This window comes from Mastigoproctus giganteus, chromosome 6 (assembly GCF_048544385.1).
Source record: "Mastigoproctus giganteus isolate SK-2022 chromosome 6, ASM4854438v1, whole genome shotgun sequence".
Lineage (NCBI taxonomy): Eukaryota > Metazoa > Arthropoda > Arachnida > Uropygi > Thelyphonidae > Mastigoproctus > Mastigoproctus giganteus.
In genome coordinates, this window is record NC_143580.1 from 16,857,924 (window position 1) to 16,879,278 (window position 21,355).

General features: G+C 35.4%; 1 protein-coding gene across 10 annotated transcripts in view; it reads left to right on the forward strand.

Annotated features, from left to right (window-relative positions):
• Positions 1-21,355, forward strand: part of LOC150084011 (serine/threonine-protein kinase MARK1) — a 343,303-nt gene that overhangs the window by 88,215 nt on the left and 233,733 nt on the right. For all 10 annotated transcript variants that reach the window (XM_090375845.1, XM_090375847.1, XM_090375850.1 and 7 more), the window contains exon 3: positions 9,044-9,145. In XM_090375845.1, coding sequence (XP_090231971.1) covers positions 9,086-9,145 — 60 coding nt within the window. In that variant the 5' untranslated portion in view covers positions 9,044-9,085. The remainder of the gene's footprint in view (positions 1-9,043; positions 9,146-21,355) is intronic.

The following is a 21,355-nucleotide window of genomic DNA, read 5'->3' on the forward strand; positions in this document are numbered from 1 at the left end:
GAGTTACCACACACCACCAATAAGTGTTAGCCAGCAAAAGATTAAATACTAAGTGTTATGGATATAGCGTTCAAAATCGTGAATTCCATCAGAGGACAATCTTTTCAAAGGAGACTTTTCAAATTGCAACTTGATGAAAATGAACCAGATCTGATATTACACACAGATGTGAGGTGGCTGAGTCAGAGTAAATTTCTTCTACAGAGATTTTGAAATTTGCTGAATGAAATTAAAAAATTTGTTGATCAAAGGGGAGATGATTATCAGCAGCTACAAGATATAGTAGTGGTTGTGTGATCTGGCTGTTTTGACAGATTTTTACCAGTAATTAAAGTGATCTGAATTTGGAATTATAAGGAAAAAATAAAAATGTATGTGACACAATTAGTAGTATTTCTGCATATAAAAAATCAATTTTTGGCAATGGCTAAGGCTCTCAAAGAAAAAAAAAAATTCGATCAATTTGCAAATATGGTGCAAGGAAGAAGCCTGAGGCTTATGCTGCACCAGCCAAAAATTTTTTCTGAGTTACAGAGAGAGAGAGAGAGAGAGAGAGAGAGAGAGAGAGAGAGAGAGAGTAGAGGGAAATTACCAAGAAAGAGAAGAATGATAACCAGCTCAAGACCCTGGGTGTGCCAAGCCCAGATGTGATATCCTGTTTTTGAATTTAATAGTGAGAAATATGTTTCTGAAATTGTGAAAGTTGTGGATGATTTTGAAACCAAATTTTGTGATTTTAAAACAATTGAAGACATTGTTCAATTTAATGTTGACTTAGATATGAAACAAATTGCAGAAAAATTTTTCCTGAGATTTTTCACATGGAGAAAATATTACTTGAAAATGAAATTATTACATTGCGAAACAATATCTTCCTAAAAGCCAGATCATCAGAAAAAGACTTTTGGAAATATGTTTGCCAAGAGAAGTACCCAAATGTAAAAAAATGCAGCGAACTTTTAAATTCTTGTTTTGGTTTTACATATCTATGTAGGCGCCTCCGTAGCCGGGTGGGAAGGAGCAGCAGTGCATAGCACACGCTTCTTGATTAGACCGGGGTTCGAGCCCGTCACCACCAAATACGAAGGATGCGGAAAGGTCACGAAATGACCACCGCATATCCAGGAGCAATATCGCCTTAGTTGCTAATGCTCCTAAAAATCAAATAACAAACAAACAAACAAACAAACAAACATATCTATGTGAATTGGCCTTTTCGTATTTGAAACAAACAAAGATGAAGAATTGCTGTACTCTCACGGATTTGCATACAGAAGATTCTTTATGGTTGGCCTTATCACAGTATTCCCTGATTTTGAAAGCTTGGCAGATGACATGAAGACACAAACTTCACATAAATTAAAAATTTAAATGTATATTAATTTAAAATAAGAATTCTGAATTGTACTTAATTTTAAAATTTCTAAACAACAATTTTCAATATGTGTTGATTAACTTTTTTAAACATGTGCAATGAAATTCTTGAGTTGGTAGATCGCGCCACATTTTGAAGAAAAAAGTAGATCGCATCTCAAATTAAGTTGGCGACCCCTCGTTTAGACCTATACAGATGTTAAATGAACTGATGAAGCTAGTGGCAGTGAAGAAAAATTCACGGGGTGATTATATAAAGTTTTAAGTGACATGGAAACCTCCAATAAGTATAAACTAGTCTATAATGAACTCACTAAGAAGGCTACGCAAGCTAAGATACTGTTGTATGACTTTGTTAAGAATGTGAAAAAAAAGTAGAAGGAATTGGGTTGCAGTCTGGTGCACATTGTGTAGTTAACAACCCCCTGATTGCAAAAAAAAGTCTTGTTACATCATTTCATGTCAAGCTGGAACTAGTGAAACAGTTTTTTTAAAGCATTGGATTCTCAGTGTGACACCTTTAGGCACATACAATCTATGATTTCAAAATTTATGCAAAAGTGAAAGATGGCATATTTTTTGGCCCACAAGTTAAGCAGATGTTAGTTTCATAAGAACTTTTAAGACAAAATGCCCCTGTGGGTAGGCTGGTGGTATAATCCTCCCCTAGTTGGAAAAAATCAGAGTTTGAATCCTGTCAATGATGTGAAGAATTTTTATGGGTCTTTTTATGTGGCTGAGTTAGTCGGCCTCTGGGCAGGTTAGCATGGTTTTTCTCCCTGAAACTCTGGTTTTTCGTCCAGCAAACAACAAATTGACCACAGAACACACAATAAGCCATATTGCACTGTATATATACAGTGCAATATGGCCTAAGTTGCTGATGCCCCTAAAACGCTACAGCAATCAACCAACCAACCAAGGAAAAAAAGCTGATGTTGAGTAAGGAAGGTAGTTGTTTTGCTTTGTAGTTAATGACTTTCTTACTCAACATCCAAGCTCCATTGCTTGTTCTTTCACCTGGATTTTTTTAAGACCAAATCTAGGCAGTGTTAATGAAGAGCATGGGGAGAAATTCTACCAGGTCACACAGTCAAAGGAGAAGAGATTCTGAAAAAAGTGGAATTAAGTTATGGTGAGCAAATTATATCTGGTTCTTAGTTCAGGATGATAGCTATGACCACAAGCCAATTAATTTTTGAGGAATTTTCTTAACCTGAGGAGGTTTCTATTTTTTAATTTATGATTTTTTAACTTGTTTTTTATTTGTAGAAAAGACTAATACTGTATTCTGTATGGAAGTAAAATGTTGTTAATAAGCCTGGTATTTCCTATTTACATTTCTTTAATTTCTGAGCAAACCATTGATGCTATGCAAAAACTAAGGTCATATTTGTAATTAGCTTATATAAATTCATAAAGAAACATCAGGAAATGCAGATAAACAGAACCTTTTTGAAAATTTATGTAGTGTAATGAGATTAAGAATATTGCTTTCTTTTGTTTCCTCTCTAAGCGGTCATCCTTCAATTCCAGAAATATTTTGCTACTTAGTGAATTGTCAACCCATAAGCTTCACTTAATACCTGGAAAATTAAAACACCCATGATAAGACATACTGATTTGCTGGCCCATGCTGTTTGCCTGTGTAATTATTCATTATTCTCAATTATTTAGTTTAGTTAACTTCCACTCATTTTTCAGTGCTTCTGTCATAAGTTTTTCAGTATCATAGTGGAACTTCTCTATTTGGTGTGCTGCTTTAGAATCTGTGCACTTCTTTATCCCAAAGCATTTCTCCCCACCCATCTGCCTGTTGGACCTTACTGTGGTCTTTGTACTCACCATATTCAAATTCTCCATTCCCTTTATCAGAATGACACCATGTTTCTAATATTGGTATATACTTAATGTTTGACTATTTAACCAATACTCCGTAGCCAGGTGGGAAGGAGCAGAGCAGTAGTGCGTATCACATGCTTCTTGATTAGACCGGGGTTTGAGCCTGTCACCACCAGGGGGATGCCTCCGTAGCGAGGTGGGAAGGAGCAGAGCAGTAGTGCGTATCACATGCTTCTTGATTAGACCCGGGTTTGAGCCTGTCACCACCAAATACAGAAGATGCGGAAAGGTCAGGGAATGACCACCACATATCCCGGAGCAATATGACCTTAGTTGCTAATGCTCCTAAAAACCAAAACAACAACAACTAAAATGGGGAAAGATGCAAGTGGAGGTGTCTTGAAACATAGATGTGGGGGAATCCACTCTCAGGCATGTATCAGGATGAAGATAACTTGTGGAAATCAACAAGTGAATGATGCTAGTGAAGGTCTTCAGCGAAAGTGGCTCAAGACAGTAAGCGACAGTCCACTGAATGAGGCCATGTTCACATGGTTCACGCAAGAATGTGCAGAAGGAATGCCTATATCTGGAGAAATTGTCAGGAGTCAAGCTGAAAGACTTAGAGCCAGTGTGGATAACAAGCAAACATATGAGAAAGAATTCAAAGTGAGCAAGGTCTAGCTCAGCCGATGGAAAAAGAAGCATGGAATTGACTAGGTTGCAATTTCGAGTGAAATTCGATCTACATCCACCAAGACTGCTGATGACTATCCATCACAATTAAAAGTTATCATATAAGGTATGTCCAGAACAAATTTACAGTTGTGATGTAACAGAACTTGTTTATTGCATGCTTTCTGAAGCTAGCTTTTAAGTCCACTGAATAAAAGGCACAGGGCTTTAAAGTGATGAAAGACAGGGTGGCATTGCTGTTTTGTGTCAATAAAACTGTCTCACACAAAGTCAAACCACTGTGCATAGAAAAATCAAGGGTGCCAAGGTGTTTCACCACAAAAACATGCAGGCGTTAGTGTTTTTGTATCGCAGTAAGAATGCATGGATGACAGCAGAGATTTTTGAGGAATGGTTTCATAAAATATTTTGTGCCAGCTGTGTGTCCTGATTTAAGAAAAAAATTTGGAACCCACAGCACTTTTGCTCTTCAGCAACTGTCTTCCCCACCCTACTGCAGAGAACCTCATTAAGCCATGATGGTAAAATAAGGGTGAGCTATTTGCCAAAGAATAATACCTCAAAGATCCAACCTTTGGATCAAGGCATTATATTGACCTTTAAGATGCACCACAGGAAAAATTTAATGAAACAAATAATTCATGAAGAAGTATCCGTAACAAAACTCCTGAAGAAGCTTTCGATGGCTAGTGGTTTTGACTTGGTAGAAAAGGCATTGGGAACCATATTGGCATCTACAATTGAGAAGTGTTGGGAGGTTTATGTGACGCATTTGCAATTGAACCTGTCTCAGAGGAACAAAAAAAAAAAAAAAAAAAAAAAAACCCCATGAGGGGAAAGAATTTAAGGGGTTTACTCAAGAGGATGTCATCAAGGTAAATACAGTTTATCAGGAACTGGTTATGCAGTCTGGCAGTCACTATATTGATGATGATTGTGACCTCCTTATAAATGCATATGTGACCAGACAATTGCAGCAAATGTTCTAAGTTTCTAGTTCCAAACTGTAGCTATAGTTTCCACATCTTGTGACAGTGAAGAAGAGGAAAATGACACATCACTTCCTCTGCCACTAAAGTAACAGAGGTTTTTAGCAGCCATCGAAACTGCACTTCATTGGCTAGAATCAAAGAATGTAGATATAATTCATTTCCTTCATTTGAAATCAATTATTGAAATTGCAAAAAAAGATGAAACGGGAGACAAGAAAGCAGTTAACTCTAGATTCATTTATTAAAAAAACCCTGCAATGTAATTGGGTACTATATAGACTCTAAGTACTCATACAAGACAGTTATTTCATGTCAAAATGTGTCTTGTTATTTCGATGATCTTAATCTTTAGGTGTTAATTGATGTTTTTTTTTTTTAATTGATAATGATAGAGTGCAGGTAATTTTGAACTTTACATTTATGGGCTTGGGCTTGGTTGTGCATGAGTTTGTTCTTAGCAATAAAATCCCAAAATATTTGAGTGAAATCTTTATTTCTAGCATCCAGAAAAATGCATATGATAATTACATCTCCCTTTTTTTTTTTAAATCAATTTTTGCTCATTCATGTGTAGTTATGTCCTTTAGGTTGGTGGTTTCTAAATGGTCAAACATTGGTAATCCAGATATGTAAATTCATTTCAATGCAGACTCACTTATAATGTGGTCCATTATAATTTTTGGACCCCATCACCTGCATAATATTGAGTCTACAATGTATTTGTCATATGGTGCAAACTCTAGGATTTTATTATAAACCAACGAGAAAGAAAGAAAAAAACTCCACACATTTTTCACTGCTCCCAGAGGTGTTGATCCAGCTGAACCTATGAATTTTCCCAAGCTGTCAGCCTAATGTAAATGTGGATATAACATTTCTGATTTGCATTACTGGCTAAAAGAAAACTCCCCACATTCCACTCTTATGCTGCTTCACCCAGAGGTATAACTAGGGTATGGCGAAAGTGGTTGTCACTATGTAACCTTATTTGTCATAGGTGCTGAATGGAGTTAGACATAGAATAACTGAATGTATAATTTAATTTTTCAAATATGAAAATCATTATTATTGTAATAAATTATAAAAGTCTTGCTTTTCCATAAAATATCATTTTATGGACAATTTAATAAATTATGTTATAATGAACAGCTTCAAGTGCCAGAAAGTCAATTAGAACAAGGCCTTAAGAAATGGAAAGACTGCTAAGCATATGGATTCAAGACCAAATTAAAAAAAAAAAAAAAATTGGGAGCAAGCTTTCTAACAGTGAAAAAGAAAGCACTAGCTATATATGAAGGCGTAGCACACGCTTCTTGATTAGACCGAGGTTCGAGCCCGTGACCACCAAATATGGAGGATGCAAAAAGGTCAGGGAATGACCACCGCATATCTCCGGAGCAATATGGCCTTAGTTGCTAATGCTCCTAAAAAAACCAAATAACAAATAAATAACTATATATGAAGATCTTAAAAATAAATCACCAAATCCTGCAGAAGTGGCTCCTTTTAATGCTAGTAGTGGCTTTAATTTACTGCTACTCTCTTCACAATGCAAAGCTGTAAGTGCAGATGAGGAAGCCTCAAAGGCTTCCTTATCTGCACCTGTGGTACAGAAAATAATTGAAGGTGGCAGCTACACATTGGATCAGATTTTTAATTTTGATGAAACAGGCCCAATTAGAAATGTATGCCTCAAGATTTAAGGCTGCAAAAGATCTCTTAACTGTGATATTCGCCACCAACACTAGTGGAGACTTGAAGTTAAAACCAGTAGCGGTTTATCACTCCGCTAATCCCATGAGCTTTAAAAGGAGCTTTCACAATCGTAACAATTGTGAAATCCAGCCTTTGTTTTCACTATAGGTCTAGCAAGAAAGGTTGGACAACTGGGCAAATCTTCACTGATATTTTAGTTGAAGCTTGCCATGATGATTTCATGGCAAGCTTCAAAAACAAAAGTAATGATGAACAAGTATGCCACAGAAAGGGAAATAATGATTGAAGGAGCAGTAATTGAAAAGGTGGAGTCATATACTTGTCTGGGACAAGTTATTAGCTGTAATAATGATAAATGGCTGGAAGTCAAGAGAAGAATAAATTTTGGATGGATAGCATTCAGGAAATATAGTCACATACTGAAGAGCAATATCCCAGTTTGTCTGAAACGTAAAATAATGAACCAATGTATACTCCCCACCAGTGACTTATGGAAGTGAAACTTGGGCACTCACCAAAAGAATGGAAGAGAAGCTGAGAACTACACAGCGAAGAATGGAACGAATTATATTGGGAATCAGACTGTTAGATAAGAAGAGAAACACACGGATTAGGCAGCAAACTTAAGTAAAGGACATTCTTATCAAAACTAAAGAACTAAAATGGTCTTGGGCAGGACACATAGCTCAAAGACATGATGACAGATGGACTAAGAAAATAACAGAATGGTATCCAAGAGGAGCTAGAAGAAAACCTGGAAGACAGGCGGAGATGGATAGATGAAATTCATGAGTTTGTGGGTAGTAAATGGATGGCCAGTGCCCAAAAAGGAACTGGAAAGTTGCTGGAGAGGCCTTCATCCTGCAGTGGATTGAAAATGGCTTTATTGGAAGAAGAACTTAGATTTTAAAATTCTTATAATTAAAAAAAAAAAAAAGTTCTTGTTTATACTCCAGCATGACCACAAGGTCAGTGGAGTTTACAATAAATCAATCAATACAAATGTTAATCGTGTTTAGCAGTCATAGGCTTGAACCCTGGTTCACTCAAAGAGTGTGTACCACTGCACTCGCACACCTGACCACTTGGCTACGCCAGGCCCAATTCTTGATAATGCATCAAGCTATCCTCATACGATTTCTGAACTCTCTCCGCATATCAAAGTAATCTTTTTACCTCTGAACACTATCTCCCTACTACCGCCACTTGACCAGAGTATGATAGCAGCATTAAGGCTTGCTATTTAAGGCGAATATTCAAGATGTTAATTGCTGCTGCTGAAGGTGGCAAGGCACACTCTGTTATAGAATTTTTGAAGAGAGTTAACATCAAAGTTGCCATTGATATGATTATAGAAGTCTGGAATGATGTAACAAAAAACTGCTTGCATCATGTGTGGCTGAAACTTAACCCTCATTTAATTCACGATTTTGAAGTCTTTCAACCTTCAGAGAAACTAAAACAAATCAAAGTAAGTTGTGTTGCTCTTGCAAAAGAAGTTGGTTCTGAGGAAGTAGAAAATGAAGATGTAGAAGAACTTCTTGAGTCTCACAATGAGGCTATATCTACTGAAGACTTGCAACAACTTGTTGCAGCTAGCCAAGTGAAAAGTCAACACGAGGATGATGACGAAGGCCAGCTGGCTTCCCCACGAGAACTAAAAACAGCAGAGTTATCAGTTGCTTTAAGTGGGATTGAAAAGCACCTGCAGTGATTGAAGATAATGAGTATAATGCTGAATGTAGTAGGATATTGCTTCATGGCATTTGGATCCATTTGGAACCATACAGGTAGTTCCTGTATGAAAGGAGGAGGCAGGAAAAGTAACAAAAGGTAGATAGCTATTTTAAGCAAGAACAGAAGAAAGAAAAGTAGGCTAGTGAGTCACACCCTTCCACGTCACGTATAAAAACATTTATACCTCTTTGCTATAACTCACCAGCTACAACCCTTTACCACACCCACTTCCAACAAGCAAACTTCATATCTTGTTAACATAAAGGGCTGTATTTACTGTAATATTTATTTATTAGAAATTTAAGATGTTTAAACCTGTGTTAGCAATTTTATTGGGTTTCTAACTTTTTTTAGTGTATTACTTACCAGACTGAGCATATTTTTTTTTTTTTTTTTTATATTAGGGATAGGGGCAACAGTGAGCCCCTATTCCTATTTTTCCTATAAACTTCATTGTTTTTAATGTGTGAAATACCATAATACATTGATTTTTAGGAACATTACGTGTTATAGCAGAACTGACTACTATTAATCTCTGGAGTTTACGTATATACTGTATATCAGTTTTATTTTATTGTGAGGTATTTCACGTAATCTGAGATTTTGGTGATGTCTGTGCATGGTTCTCTATATTTTTTTACGTGAATATTTCTTAAAGTGCATGTTTCCATTTTGTCTCTTTTCAGATCAAAAGTACAGTTGAATAACTTTGCTAATATACTGTAAAGATGTCTGCCAGTGTTCGTACACCACTTCAGACAGTTCATGAATCTGTTACCACTGATCAGGTAGGTTGGAATTGTCCACAGGAGTCTGCAAGCTGGATACAAATGTTTTATCAAGGAATAGAAGGGCTTGCAGTTTCTATTTAGATAAAAGTATTATAATAAAAACACTTTGCATAAACATTATACACTCAATATATAAATCCTTAACTGGGAATGTTAAAAGTATAATATTAGGAGGTATGATGGACTTTTTTTCACCATTGTTATGCTTGGAATAAATGTTTGAAATAATTCAGAATTGTTCACTTTTTGAAGTTACTTTTATTTTCATTCTATTATGAACACAACTTTGAAAAATCCATTTTTTATATTGTAAACATATTTTGAATTAATTTTTTTAAAATACCATCCATCTTTGATGTGCTTTACACGTCCTTTTCATAACATGTTTTTTTTTTTTATGCCTACGCATGGGTGTTTCTTCCTTGTCAGCAGATGAAACTTTTAAGAAACAAAAATAAAAAAAACCTGTGCACTGCACTGACTGGATGCCACTGAGATGCTTACTTGAGATAAACATCTATAGTGCATGTGCATTTCTGTTAGCTTGCCTTCACATCAAAGCTTATGCAAGCATTCTATTTCATTGGACATTACAAACATTACTAATTTTAAATTCTTGTTTTAGAGTGTTTGATAATCATGTGCAACATTCAGCTTTACAAAGCTAATGCACTTTCCTTCTGTTATTTTTTATGGCCAAACTTCTGTAACAAAAGAATTAATGATACAGATTGAAAGGAGTACTAAAATTCATGTTGATATGTCAGGTTAGCAGTAGCCTGTATTTTAGTTTTAAAATAAAATGATTTTATTTAAGTTGTTACAAGGTGTGGTGTAGGTGGTAGATGACTTTCATCAACTGGTGAAATACCATCACTTCGCTTATTGGAGGCTTGAAGTGGTGAAACCCATATTTATCTCTAGAGCAAAGTTTCTGGCATCCCCCTCCCCCCATACTTCTCCTTCAACCCATGCACGTTACTAAGTACTATAGGTTTTGATACCTTTTGTGTTTGGGGTTTTCATAAAAAAAAAAAATAAATAAATAAATAATGACTGTGGGCACAGCCACTATACATAAAGTTCCACCTGTGAAACAAAGGCACAGCAGTTGACCTTGAAGCTCCCCTAGTTGTATGCCAAGTCACGATCCAGCATGTTTATTTGCTTTGCAGTGAGAGAGTTTTCATTACCTTGTGTTTTTGTAGTTTGCTAGAAAAATGACAGGCAAAAGAATTGAACAGTGAATCAACCTCAAATTTTTAACAAAACTAAAGGAAACACTAACTGTGAAAGTTATGAGTTTTGTCAAGTTTATGGGTAAATACTATCAAGAGCTTCTGTGTTTGAATGGCATAAAAATATTTTTAGACGGAAGAGAGAGAATGTGTCAGATGATGAATGATCAGTCATTCAGTATCCACGAAGACCGTTGGAAAATGTGGATTGGGTGAGGACGTATGGAACAGTGTCTGCAAGTGCATGGCAATTATTTTGAAGGGGGATAACTTGTAAAGTACAAAATATTCATTATATTTATTTAAATGAATTTAAATGAATTTTTTTAATGAATAAACATTCATTAAATTTAAATGAATAAACATTTGAAGTGAATAATTGAGAAAAAAAATTAGAGATGGGTTAATTAGATTAATCCATTATAGAAATAGTAAGAGTCCTTGTAAGACGTTTGCCATTTAATGGTGACCCAATCAATTTCTGAAATTTTGGTTGTTTGACATGGAATAGGCCACATGTTATTACAGGCAGTACACACATTCAGTTGACAATGGGCTAGAAATTTTTTGTGACAAAATGTAGGTTTGCACCTCTGGTATGCATACCATGTATACTGTACAATAATCTGGGAATTTTTATGTTATATGTGGTTAGAAGGCTGCAGTTTTACAGATTATGGAGCAAAGAAGAAGTTAAGTGGCTTATGAAAGAAAATTAATCCACTGTTGATGGAATTCTCTGTGAGGAATGGCAAGATCACTTATGCTTGAACAAAAATAAAAACTGCTTCACGTAATTTCCATTGGAAAAATATGCCCTATTTCTTATTTAATACTTATAAAAAAATAACATGCAAAAATAAGAAAAAAAACCACTGAGTTGTAACTGTAGATATGGTATTCAAAATTAGACTTGCAAGAAGATATTACAAAGATTGTCTTAAATGTCCACTGTCTGATTAAATCTGGAAATAAAATTAATAAAACATATGACAATTTTTACTTTGTGCATTAGAACCTCTCAGTCCATTATTTAGTAGTACCCATTTTTTTGTCTCTGTTTAGGAAATGGGTGCATCTAGCAGTTAAACCACCCATTGGGTTGTTTACTGCTAGACACACATGGATTTTCAATCATTTTCTAATCATCCTAATCTAATCATTTTCTGATTATTGGGTAAACCATCCATTGGGTGGTTTACCCAATAATCAGAAAATTCTTGGATTGATCATTTGCAGTACAGTTAATTGTGCAAGACAGGATTTCATCTTAGAACTGTAAGATTTACTACATTCAAATCAATTTTTAGAAATTTGTTAGGTCATGGGTTTGTCTGCTCTTTGTGAACAAGATTGACTCATTGGTGATAAGTGATGGATTGGTTCAATGGCTGTTTCATTATTGCACAAGAAACATTAAATTGAGGTAATGATCAACTAAACAATAAATGTGTTTAGTGAATGTTTTTAAAACTTTTCGATTTAGATGAAAGTGTTATGTCAAAATTGTTTACAAACAGTGTTGACATAACACTTTCATATACAGTCAATTCCGGTTATTTGGGACACATCGGGAGTAGTGCATTTTGGCCCAGTTAAGCTGCTGTCTCAATTTCACATAAATAGTTAAAAATACAATGGACCCCCGCTTTACAATTAGTTCAATATACAATCAAATCACGTTACGATGGACTCACTATAGTAAAGTACCGTTCAATATATATATATACGATGTGTAGTAAGTGCCGGTCATTGTGATCACGTTGGTGAATTCAATTTTAATTCTATTAAACGGTGATTCCAATTAGTGAAAATAGGAGGAATATTATCCACAGGCTATATAAAAGTAAAGATATATTAAGCACAAATTTACCCTTTATTACCTTACTAATTAAAAAATTTAAATGATATGTGAAAATCGGAATAATTAATACATACTGTAATATGTACATACTAACTAGTTGACATTTTTGTTCACTGACATTTGTGGGTGGGGGTTAAAATTTAAAACAGTAAAAAGATAAGCAATCAATAACAAAGAACACGGCACACACACAAATTGCAAGTAACACGATATATGCAAGTGAGAATGGAGTAACAAGTTACGAAGCTTTAAAAATGGGAATGTTAAGAGAAGATTCTGAAAATTAATTTTTTTTTATATGATTGAAGATTCCATGGAAGTGTAAACACATTTCACCATAATAACTCACAGAATTCCAGCTGTCGGTATTATCACAAATTCAATAAGATCGAGTTTACTATCCGTTTATGATAGATTGCACTATCAGAAAAGCCCAACAAACAGGTGACTGCTAATTGTTTTTATTGCTTTATGGTTGTGACCTCCAGAAATCTGACCGAACCACGTGGTACGGTCAGAGACAATTGTAGGGTAATCTCCAGTGCTGCTGTCTCCTGCCCTGATTAAACGGCAGGAGACGGCAGTTCCAGTTAAGTGAAGTAAGCCCTGGCTTTTTCTCGATTGGTTTCTGTTTTTTTCAGATTTGCCCCAAATAAACGGCTGCCCCGATTAACCGATGGCTCAAATAACTGGAATCCACTGTATTTTTAATTGTCCATATGCCACTTACTAGATCTATGATATATATATATATGTGTATATATATATATATATATATATGTCATCTATTTTTAAAAAGGTTGTACTGTCAAAAGGCTTGCGACTTTTCCCCATCCAAAATATACTATATGTAGTATGGTATGTTTTGGAAGGGGAAGCAAAATAATTTTATTTTTGGGAAAGTACAGAATGACTTTTTTGCAGCTTTTTTTTTTTTATGACTATAATATGACCATCTGAAATCTGTAAAATTCTAAGATCTAGCAAGGGTCAGGTCCTCAGTTTGCTGCATTTAGGAGGTTTAACTCAAAATAGGAACAAAATCACAGGTAACTAAATCTGATATACAAAGGGTACTAGGAAAGTTTTGCAATATGACGCAACAATGAATCACAGGAAGCTGCTTGTTGCTGCATGTTGAGACATGTTCATATGTGCATAGTAGCCGCCGTGCCAAGTCGATGGGCTCAGTTATTCATTAGTAGTGAGAGTGTAAAGTGCTTGCGATGGCATTGTGGTCACGAAATGAGATAAGGACAGTTTTGTGGTATAATTTCGTGCGTGGTTTAACTATAGACCAGTGCTTAGAAGAAATGACTCTTGCACTAGATGATGATTGTCCACATCGTACAACGATATTCAGGTGGTATAGAGAATTCCAAAGGGGAAATTTCACTCTGGAGGATTCTGAGAGGCCGGGAAGGCCACGAACGTCAGTTACGGAGGAAAATGTTACTGCTGTGAGGAAAATGCTTGACGAAAACAGGCGAGTGACCTACCAACAGATAGAGGATACTTTGGCCCTAAATGCACCAGCAATTCGTTCGATTCTGCAAGATCATTTGCACGTGAAGAAACTTTGTTCTCTCTGGGTGCCGCATCAACTGACTGAAGAGCAGATGACACGACGTGTGACTTGGTGCCGGGAGATGTTAAAAAAGTTTGATAAGGGACAATCTCTGTATGTGAACAACATCGTGACAGGTGACGAGACTTGGCTGTACTATTACGATCTGCCGACCAAGGCTCAAAACAAAGTTTGGGTCTTTGATGATGACAACACACCCGTAATTGTCAGAAAATCCCGATCTGTAAAGAAGAAAATGATAGCTGTAATTTTCAAATCGAGTGGAATTGTGGAACGTGTCGTTTTGGACACGCAGAAGACAGTCACAGCTAAGTGGTATACTGAACAATGCCTGCCTAGAGTCATTGGATCTATGAAGAACCTGCGGCCAATGTCAAGAATGGACACCTGGTACCTCCATCACGAAAATGCTCCAGCTCACCGCGCCAAAGCCTGCACCGAATATTTGACCACGACAGGACTGAAACTTCTCGAGCACCCTCCCTACAATTCAGACCTTGCTCCCTGCGACTTTGCACTGTTCCCGCATGTGAAAATGAAGCTAAAAGGGAGGCAGTTTTCCAGTGATGAGGACCTTCTACGGGCTTGGGACAACGAGTGTGCTTTACTCCCTAGTGAAACTTGGCAGAACTGGTTTAAAGATTGGTTTCGGAGGATGGAGAGGTGTATTGAATGTAGAGGAAATTACTTTGAAAAAATTAAATAAACAAAGCTGTATTGCTAAACTTTCCTAGTACCCTTTGTATAACTATTCCAAGATATATATATGCATTCAGTATTAATAGTAAGGACACAAATTACAATACATTGTTTAAAAGTAGTGGTTTAATTTTCACTGGTAGTTTGGAAATAGTTACTCATTTCCAACTTCACAGTGGGTGGAAGATATTCAGCGTTGCAAATACAACCCTGAATATCCTTCATATTGTAAGAATAGGTTACTTTCTTTAATATTATATTGCTACCATAATAAGAGCTACATTACAACTCCACTCAAGAAATATGTAACACAGAACACCAAGAATTTAGTATAAATAAAGTATGTCCTTGGAGACATGCAAAAAATTTCTCTGTTAGGAGGGATTGCAAAACTAGGAACTGCTTAGCACAAGACTTTGGATGAATTTGTAACATATCTCAGACAGTTGTGCTATGAAACAACATTCCCTTTGGAGGGATAAATCATTAGGAATAACTACAAAAAATCACTTGTGATATCTGGAAAATTGTGCAACTCTTCAGTTTGTTAATAATGATGACTAGGGGGCTTCGTGCCCTGCTTGCTGTGCTCGCTTCTTTTGATAAAATAAAATACTTACAGAAGCTTTCGACACTGAGTGTGTTTCTTCCTCAGCCATGAATACATAAATATGTTACATATGGAAATCAAGAATGGTACCATGTGGTCATGCTAGATAAACAAAGCGTGTGCACAAGGTTTATCTAGCATGACCATGCTTAAATAGAAGCTTGTTTTACCACAGTAAAACAAGCTTCTATTACATATTTCAGTGTTTGTATTACCACGTAACCCGCATCCCTCTTCTCCCATTGGCTGAATAACACTAGGAGGAGCCGACCGGGCTAGCCGAGTGGGTAAAGTACCTGCCCGGCAACCCAAAGGTCGCGGGTTCGATTCCCGCCTCGGGCTTGGATCAAAGTACTGCAAAAACCTTGGGAGGTGCAATATGGCCACAGAAGCCGATGCGCCAACAACTACCAAATCAAAAAATCAATCAAAAAAACACTAGGAGGAAAATTATTTTAATATATAAAGATAAAATTGTTTAAAAAGTCAAGCAAATGAAAACTGTGTTATTAAAGGCATTTAAAAAGCAATTAATATTACTATAGGTTCGAGTTTGGGGTTTCATAAAAAAAAATAAATTAAAACATATATATTCTCCCTCCATTTCATCCTTGGGATTGAATAACTAAATTAATTAATAAACAAAATAATAATGATGACAGTAGTTAAGAGACCGCAATAATAATGACGACTCCTACTGTAATCAACTTAGAATAATTTAATATTTACTGAATGTATTCAGTTTTTGATTTAAAGTTTACAGAAAGGTAGTATTGGAATAATTTGATAAATCAGAGGTCTTAAATTGATTTAAGCCATTACAGATAATAGCTAAAGTTAATTCCTTCAGGAAAAAAAAAAAGTCCATTTGTCTGTGATACTACATATTGAAAACTAATTACTCAACATGGAGAGTTGAAAACTAACATTAGAAATCCAGTAGCAGATGTTGCCATATAATTGAGAACCTATCATCTCATTAATTAAAAAAAAAAAAAAAACTAAAGTTGTTGTACAACTTGTTTTAAATTCTGATTGTAATAGTTACTCCTTCAGATTCGAATTTAATTTTGCTTTTCTTGATAGCTATTGTTTGTTCAATTGGAGAACTTTGTTTCAGTAAACAGTTGTCTTGGTACCTTTCATCAAAGACCTTACCTCAAAAAAGCTAATTTGTTTTTAAACATTAATTAGTTTGCCAGGTTTATTATTTGAGGTGTTCATATTGATTATTAAATTTATATCAAATATATTAGGAGAATAAATTGTTTATTGGTTAATTTTGGTTATTCATTCCTAAGGATGGATGGGAAAAAATTATGTATACGGTCGAACTTGATTATAACGAGCATCAAGGGACCGACAAAATTTCCTCGTTATAACCGTTACTCGCTATATCAGTGATAGCAGAGATTGGGAACCCCTGGGGCCGTTAAACAATGAACACTATATCAGTGATGAGTTAAACCTACCTCCTAGTTTTTTAAATTCTCAATAACTTGATAAAAAGATAGATTCAAAAAACAAAAGAAATAGTAGAGAGAAAAAAATAATATAAATTTATATCTACATATTATTTGTATTAATATGCTTGTATAAACTACATTACACTTAATATTAAATGCATTTTGTCTGTAATTTTTACAATCATACACTTAATACTAAACACAATTTATTTCTCTGTAATTAAAAACAATACTATTTAATAATAAACACTATTTCAATTCATCTCTATTTATGAATCTTAAACTTGATGTATGTTTTAAAGATTTCATTTTGATATTTCTTAAGTTTCCCCTTAAAACACTCAACTCATTAAGTCTCATTACTTGCCTCAGTTCCTTAAAAAACATTGTGTCCTTGAGATTGTCAGCACTGATTTTGATTCACTTTCAATTGTCATCATATCATCATCACAATCATTGTTATCATCTTTGTTGAGCACAGCATCTACAATGTCACTCTCTGTAGGAAGACCAGTGGTTAATAAGTTGTCATCGACTCGTTCAAATTCATTGATGTTTTCTGTATTAAAAACTACAACGTTGTTACGCAGCAACCATTCGGATAATGGCAAGTTGTTTTCTTCATTTCCATCTTCATCTGCAATTGAAATTTCATTTGAATTTAATTTAGATTTCTTGAAGCAATTCAATATGGTTGTCGAAGTAACGTTCCACGCATCATTCAATAAATTTATAGCATCCAATATCAGTATAGACTCGATAAGTTTCTGTTCTCTTTGATCAGATGTAGAATTAGAAATCTTTTATAAAATCCTTTCAAACTCTTGGTTACACCTATCTCCATTGGTTGTAAAATTGACATCACATTAGGAGGCAGAAAGACTACCTTAATGTTGCAAAAATTTTGAATCTGGGGATGTGCAGGACAGTTATCAACTAACAATAAAATATTTTTCTTCTTTTTGAATAGCTCCTTATTCCAATCATTTACGTATTGCCAAAAAATATCCGAAGTCATCCAAGCTTTCTTCTTTGCAATGTACTGTACAGGAAGTTTCCTTACATTTTTGAAACACAGGTTTTAACGATTTTCTGACAACAAAGTTTTTTTTTTTTTTTTATCAGTTCCAGTCATATTTGCATATACGAGCACTGAAAAGAGTCTGATTTTTTTCCACCAACACATTTCCCCCCTCTGAATTTAATATTGTCAGGTGACAAATTATAAAAAAGTCCTGTTTCGTTGGTCTTATAGTAGTAATAGAGGCATGTGATGCAAGAAAGCAAGTGTATGAGCTTCTGTAGCATCAACCAAAATAAAAAAAAAAAAAAAAAAGTCACGCAACCATTCACTCTAAAAGTTTGTCCAGTTACTCCTTGAATTTATTTAAGCTATCAACCTCCACAGCGATAGATGGAAGTTTGTTCCAGCAATTAACAACTCGCTGGCTAAAGGCAAATTTCAGCACATCTGTTCTATAACTGTCTTTCCTCATTTTGAATTTATGCCCCCTCAGGTATGTAATCTGAGCAAGCGGAAGAATCCTATCAGAATTCATCGTGCTCAACCCATTCAAAGCCTACCTCAATCAGATCACCTTGCAGGTGCCTAGTCTCCAGCTGCTGCAATTTGCAGAATTTAAGCTTTTCTTGGTAAGAGAACCCCTTCATTCCCCTCACCAATCTTGTTGCCCTTCTCTACTCGCTATAGCAATTATATATCTTTGCTAAAATGAGACCTCCAGTCACAGTACTCAAGGTGTGGCCTGACCATTGCTTTATACAAAGGGATAATCACCTCCTTTTCCCTGCTAGGAAAGTTCCTGTATATCATTGACAATACCCCATGGCCTGCTCTGGCAGCCTCTCTGCATTGCTCAGAAAACTTCATATCTGACTGCACAATCGCTCCCATATCTTTTTCATTTTCTACCACACTAAGTGTAGTACCACATAGTTAGTATGTTTCTCTTGGATTATTGCTACCCATATGCAGTACTTGGCATTTGTCAACGTTAAACTTAAGTTGCCATTTCTCTGCCCATCTGCTCAAGTTTTCTACATCCTGTTGCAGTAGCATAACTACTGTAGATGTCTTCGTCATTGAAATCTTACCTGATTTCTACCCAAACACAGTCAGTCCATTCATTTGCCATTATTGGATCTGCAGATAGAGATTCTCCACTAATTTTTGCATAAACAATGTTATGTCTGTTTTTAAATTGATCCAGCCAACCATTGTTACACACAAAATCGTTGCATCCAAATTGTTTAGCAAATTTTTCCGCTTGAGCTTTCAAGATTGGACTGTCTGTTGAAAATCTAGCACTTTTTTGTGTAGTGAACCATTGAAGCGATGCTTTCTCAACGTTTGTAACCTCGCACTTTCTAAATTTTTTTTTGGTTATGTTCTCTTCCAGTGCTGATATGTAAACATCTTTATTGTTCCACAATGTCGATACACTTGAAGAGGACAAAAACTTTTTACACACTTCAACATTTTTTGCATCACATTCTAACTAACGAATAATTTTGACTTTTTCGCGAATCGAGAGAGACTTTCTTTTGTTACTAGACATGTTGAAGGACTCGTTTCTAACTGATTTAACTTAAAATGATAGTGATCTGCATACAACGTTCCTAGAAGTCCCGAAATGCATACAAAATGGACGTTCTTAGAAGTCCTGTTTCCAAAATTCTTAGAAGTACCAAAATAAATTTATGGTTCAGTGAATACAAGACAATCAGTAAATAGGGTAATGCGACAAGTGGAACGCCAATGAAATCTATTGTATAGCCCCTGACCCTGGAGGACAAGGTCATAAACTGGCCGTTAATCCGATGGAGGTGGTCATAAACCTAAGTCACCCTTTTCATTTTTGTTTATTCCAAGAATTGGGTTTTTTCAACTCCCCGAGCAATTAAGAATGTTTGCATAGTTACCAAAATTTGTTCAGTATATCGATGTAGTATGCTCGTTATAACAGTGAGTGATTGTATGGGAATATGTGTAAATAAAAATCATTGTGGCTTTTTGCTCTTACAGCCGTGATCTCGTTATTTCCGCGCTCATTATAACCAAGTTCAACTGTATATATATATATATATATATATATATATATATATATATTAATTACTTCTTAATAGCTTTAATAACATTATTTTTAATTATTTACATTTGTTTGTTTAATTTCAGTTTTGATTTGTTACTTTTAAAAACTTCGTCATCATTATTGAATTGAAGATTGTGTGTGTGTGTGTGTGTGTGTGTGTGTGTGTGTGTGTGTGTGTGTGTGTGTGTGTGTGTACACACACACACTATAGTATAGAAAGGGCAATTGTTATCATTTGTCCTTTCCTTAGTGCATGTTGACACCTGTAGTTACTGCTAGTGATTTATCTTTATGAAGGGATTGTATGTTTTACAGCACCATTGCCTACTTTGTGCTATGTGTTGCAGGTCCATCCGAGGTTATCAGTCAGTGAATATTAAATTATTACTTTTTAATATTTTAAATATTAATTTTTAATATTGAATTTAAATATTAAATTTTGAATATTTAAAATGCATAGTTACCTGTGACCATGTGTGAAAGAAAAACCTCTCCTTCACTCTCGTAACACTGGGGAAGTTCCGTACAGATGACTTTCTGGGCTTTTTATTGCTCATGTATCAGCATTTTCGGGATCGACCAGGCACAAACCTTGTTGTAGCACAAAACTGTTACATTTTGAAGAATGTGGTTTAATTTGTGGTCCATATTATTAATGCACAAGTATAAGGAGTGGTACAAAAGTAATGTCTCCTATTTTTTCCTCAGAAAATTTAATTCCTACAACTGCCTTTTACATCAATTAATCCTCAGTCATTAATAAATACACTTATTTTTCCTCAAAGTCACCATTTTCTATGCACTTCTGCCATCTCTTAGGCAGATGCTGTATTCCAATCCTGTAAAATCCCTTACTCTTGCTTTCACACATAGTCACATACTTTTCTTTCACACATAGTCACCTGTGACTATGTGTGAAAGAAAAACCTCTCCTTCACTCTCATAACACTAGAGAAGTTCCGTACAGATGACTTTCCGGGCTTCTTTGTGCTTATGTGTCAGCAATTTTGGGATCAATCAGGCACAAACCTTGTTGTAACCTATTTCCTTTATGATGTTTTCACAGCGGGTTTCCCTATGCTTACTGCACCGCACAATTCACTTGTTGTGATGCGATGGTCCTCTTTGATCAGTGTATCGATCTGTTGTAACTTATTGTACTGGTCGGCTGTTTTGGGGCATGTCAACAATGCCACTTTCCCCACTCTTAAAGTGTCTTACCCAATGTCCAACTGTATTCACATCTACAGTATTGTCACCATAAACATTTTTGTGATATGTATGAATTTCAATTGGCATCACTTCTTCCTTGTTAAGAAATTCAATCATCACTCTTTGCTTGATATGTATATCTGTAACATCCACCATTTTGAACTATCCATGTGTTGCACTCACGAGATTGATCACAGCACCACTCAATATGGTGAAACTAGAGAGCTCTAGTGACTATAGTGCCACATTTGAAAGCAAAAAAAATTAGGAATTACTTTTGCACTAGTCATCACAGCTAATTTTTTTAAACACTAAATAATTCACTGTTTTATAATATTAACCATGAAATTGTGTGTGTGTGTGTGTGTGTGTGTGTGTGTGTGTGTGTGTGTGTGTGTGTGTGTGTGTGTACACACA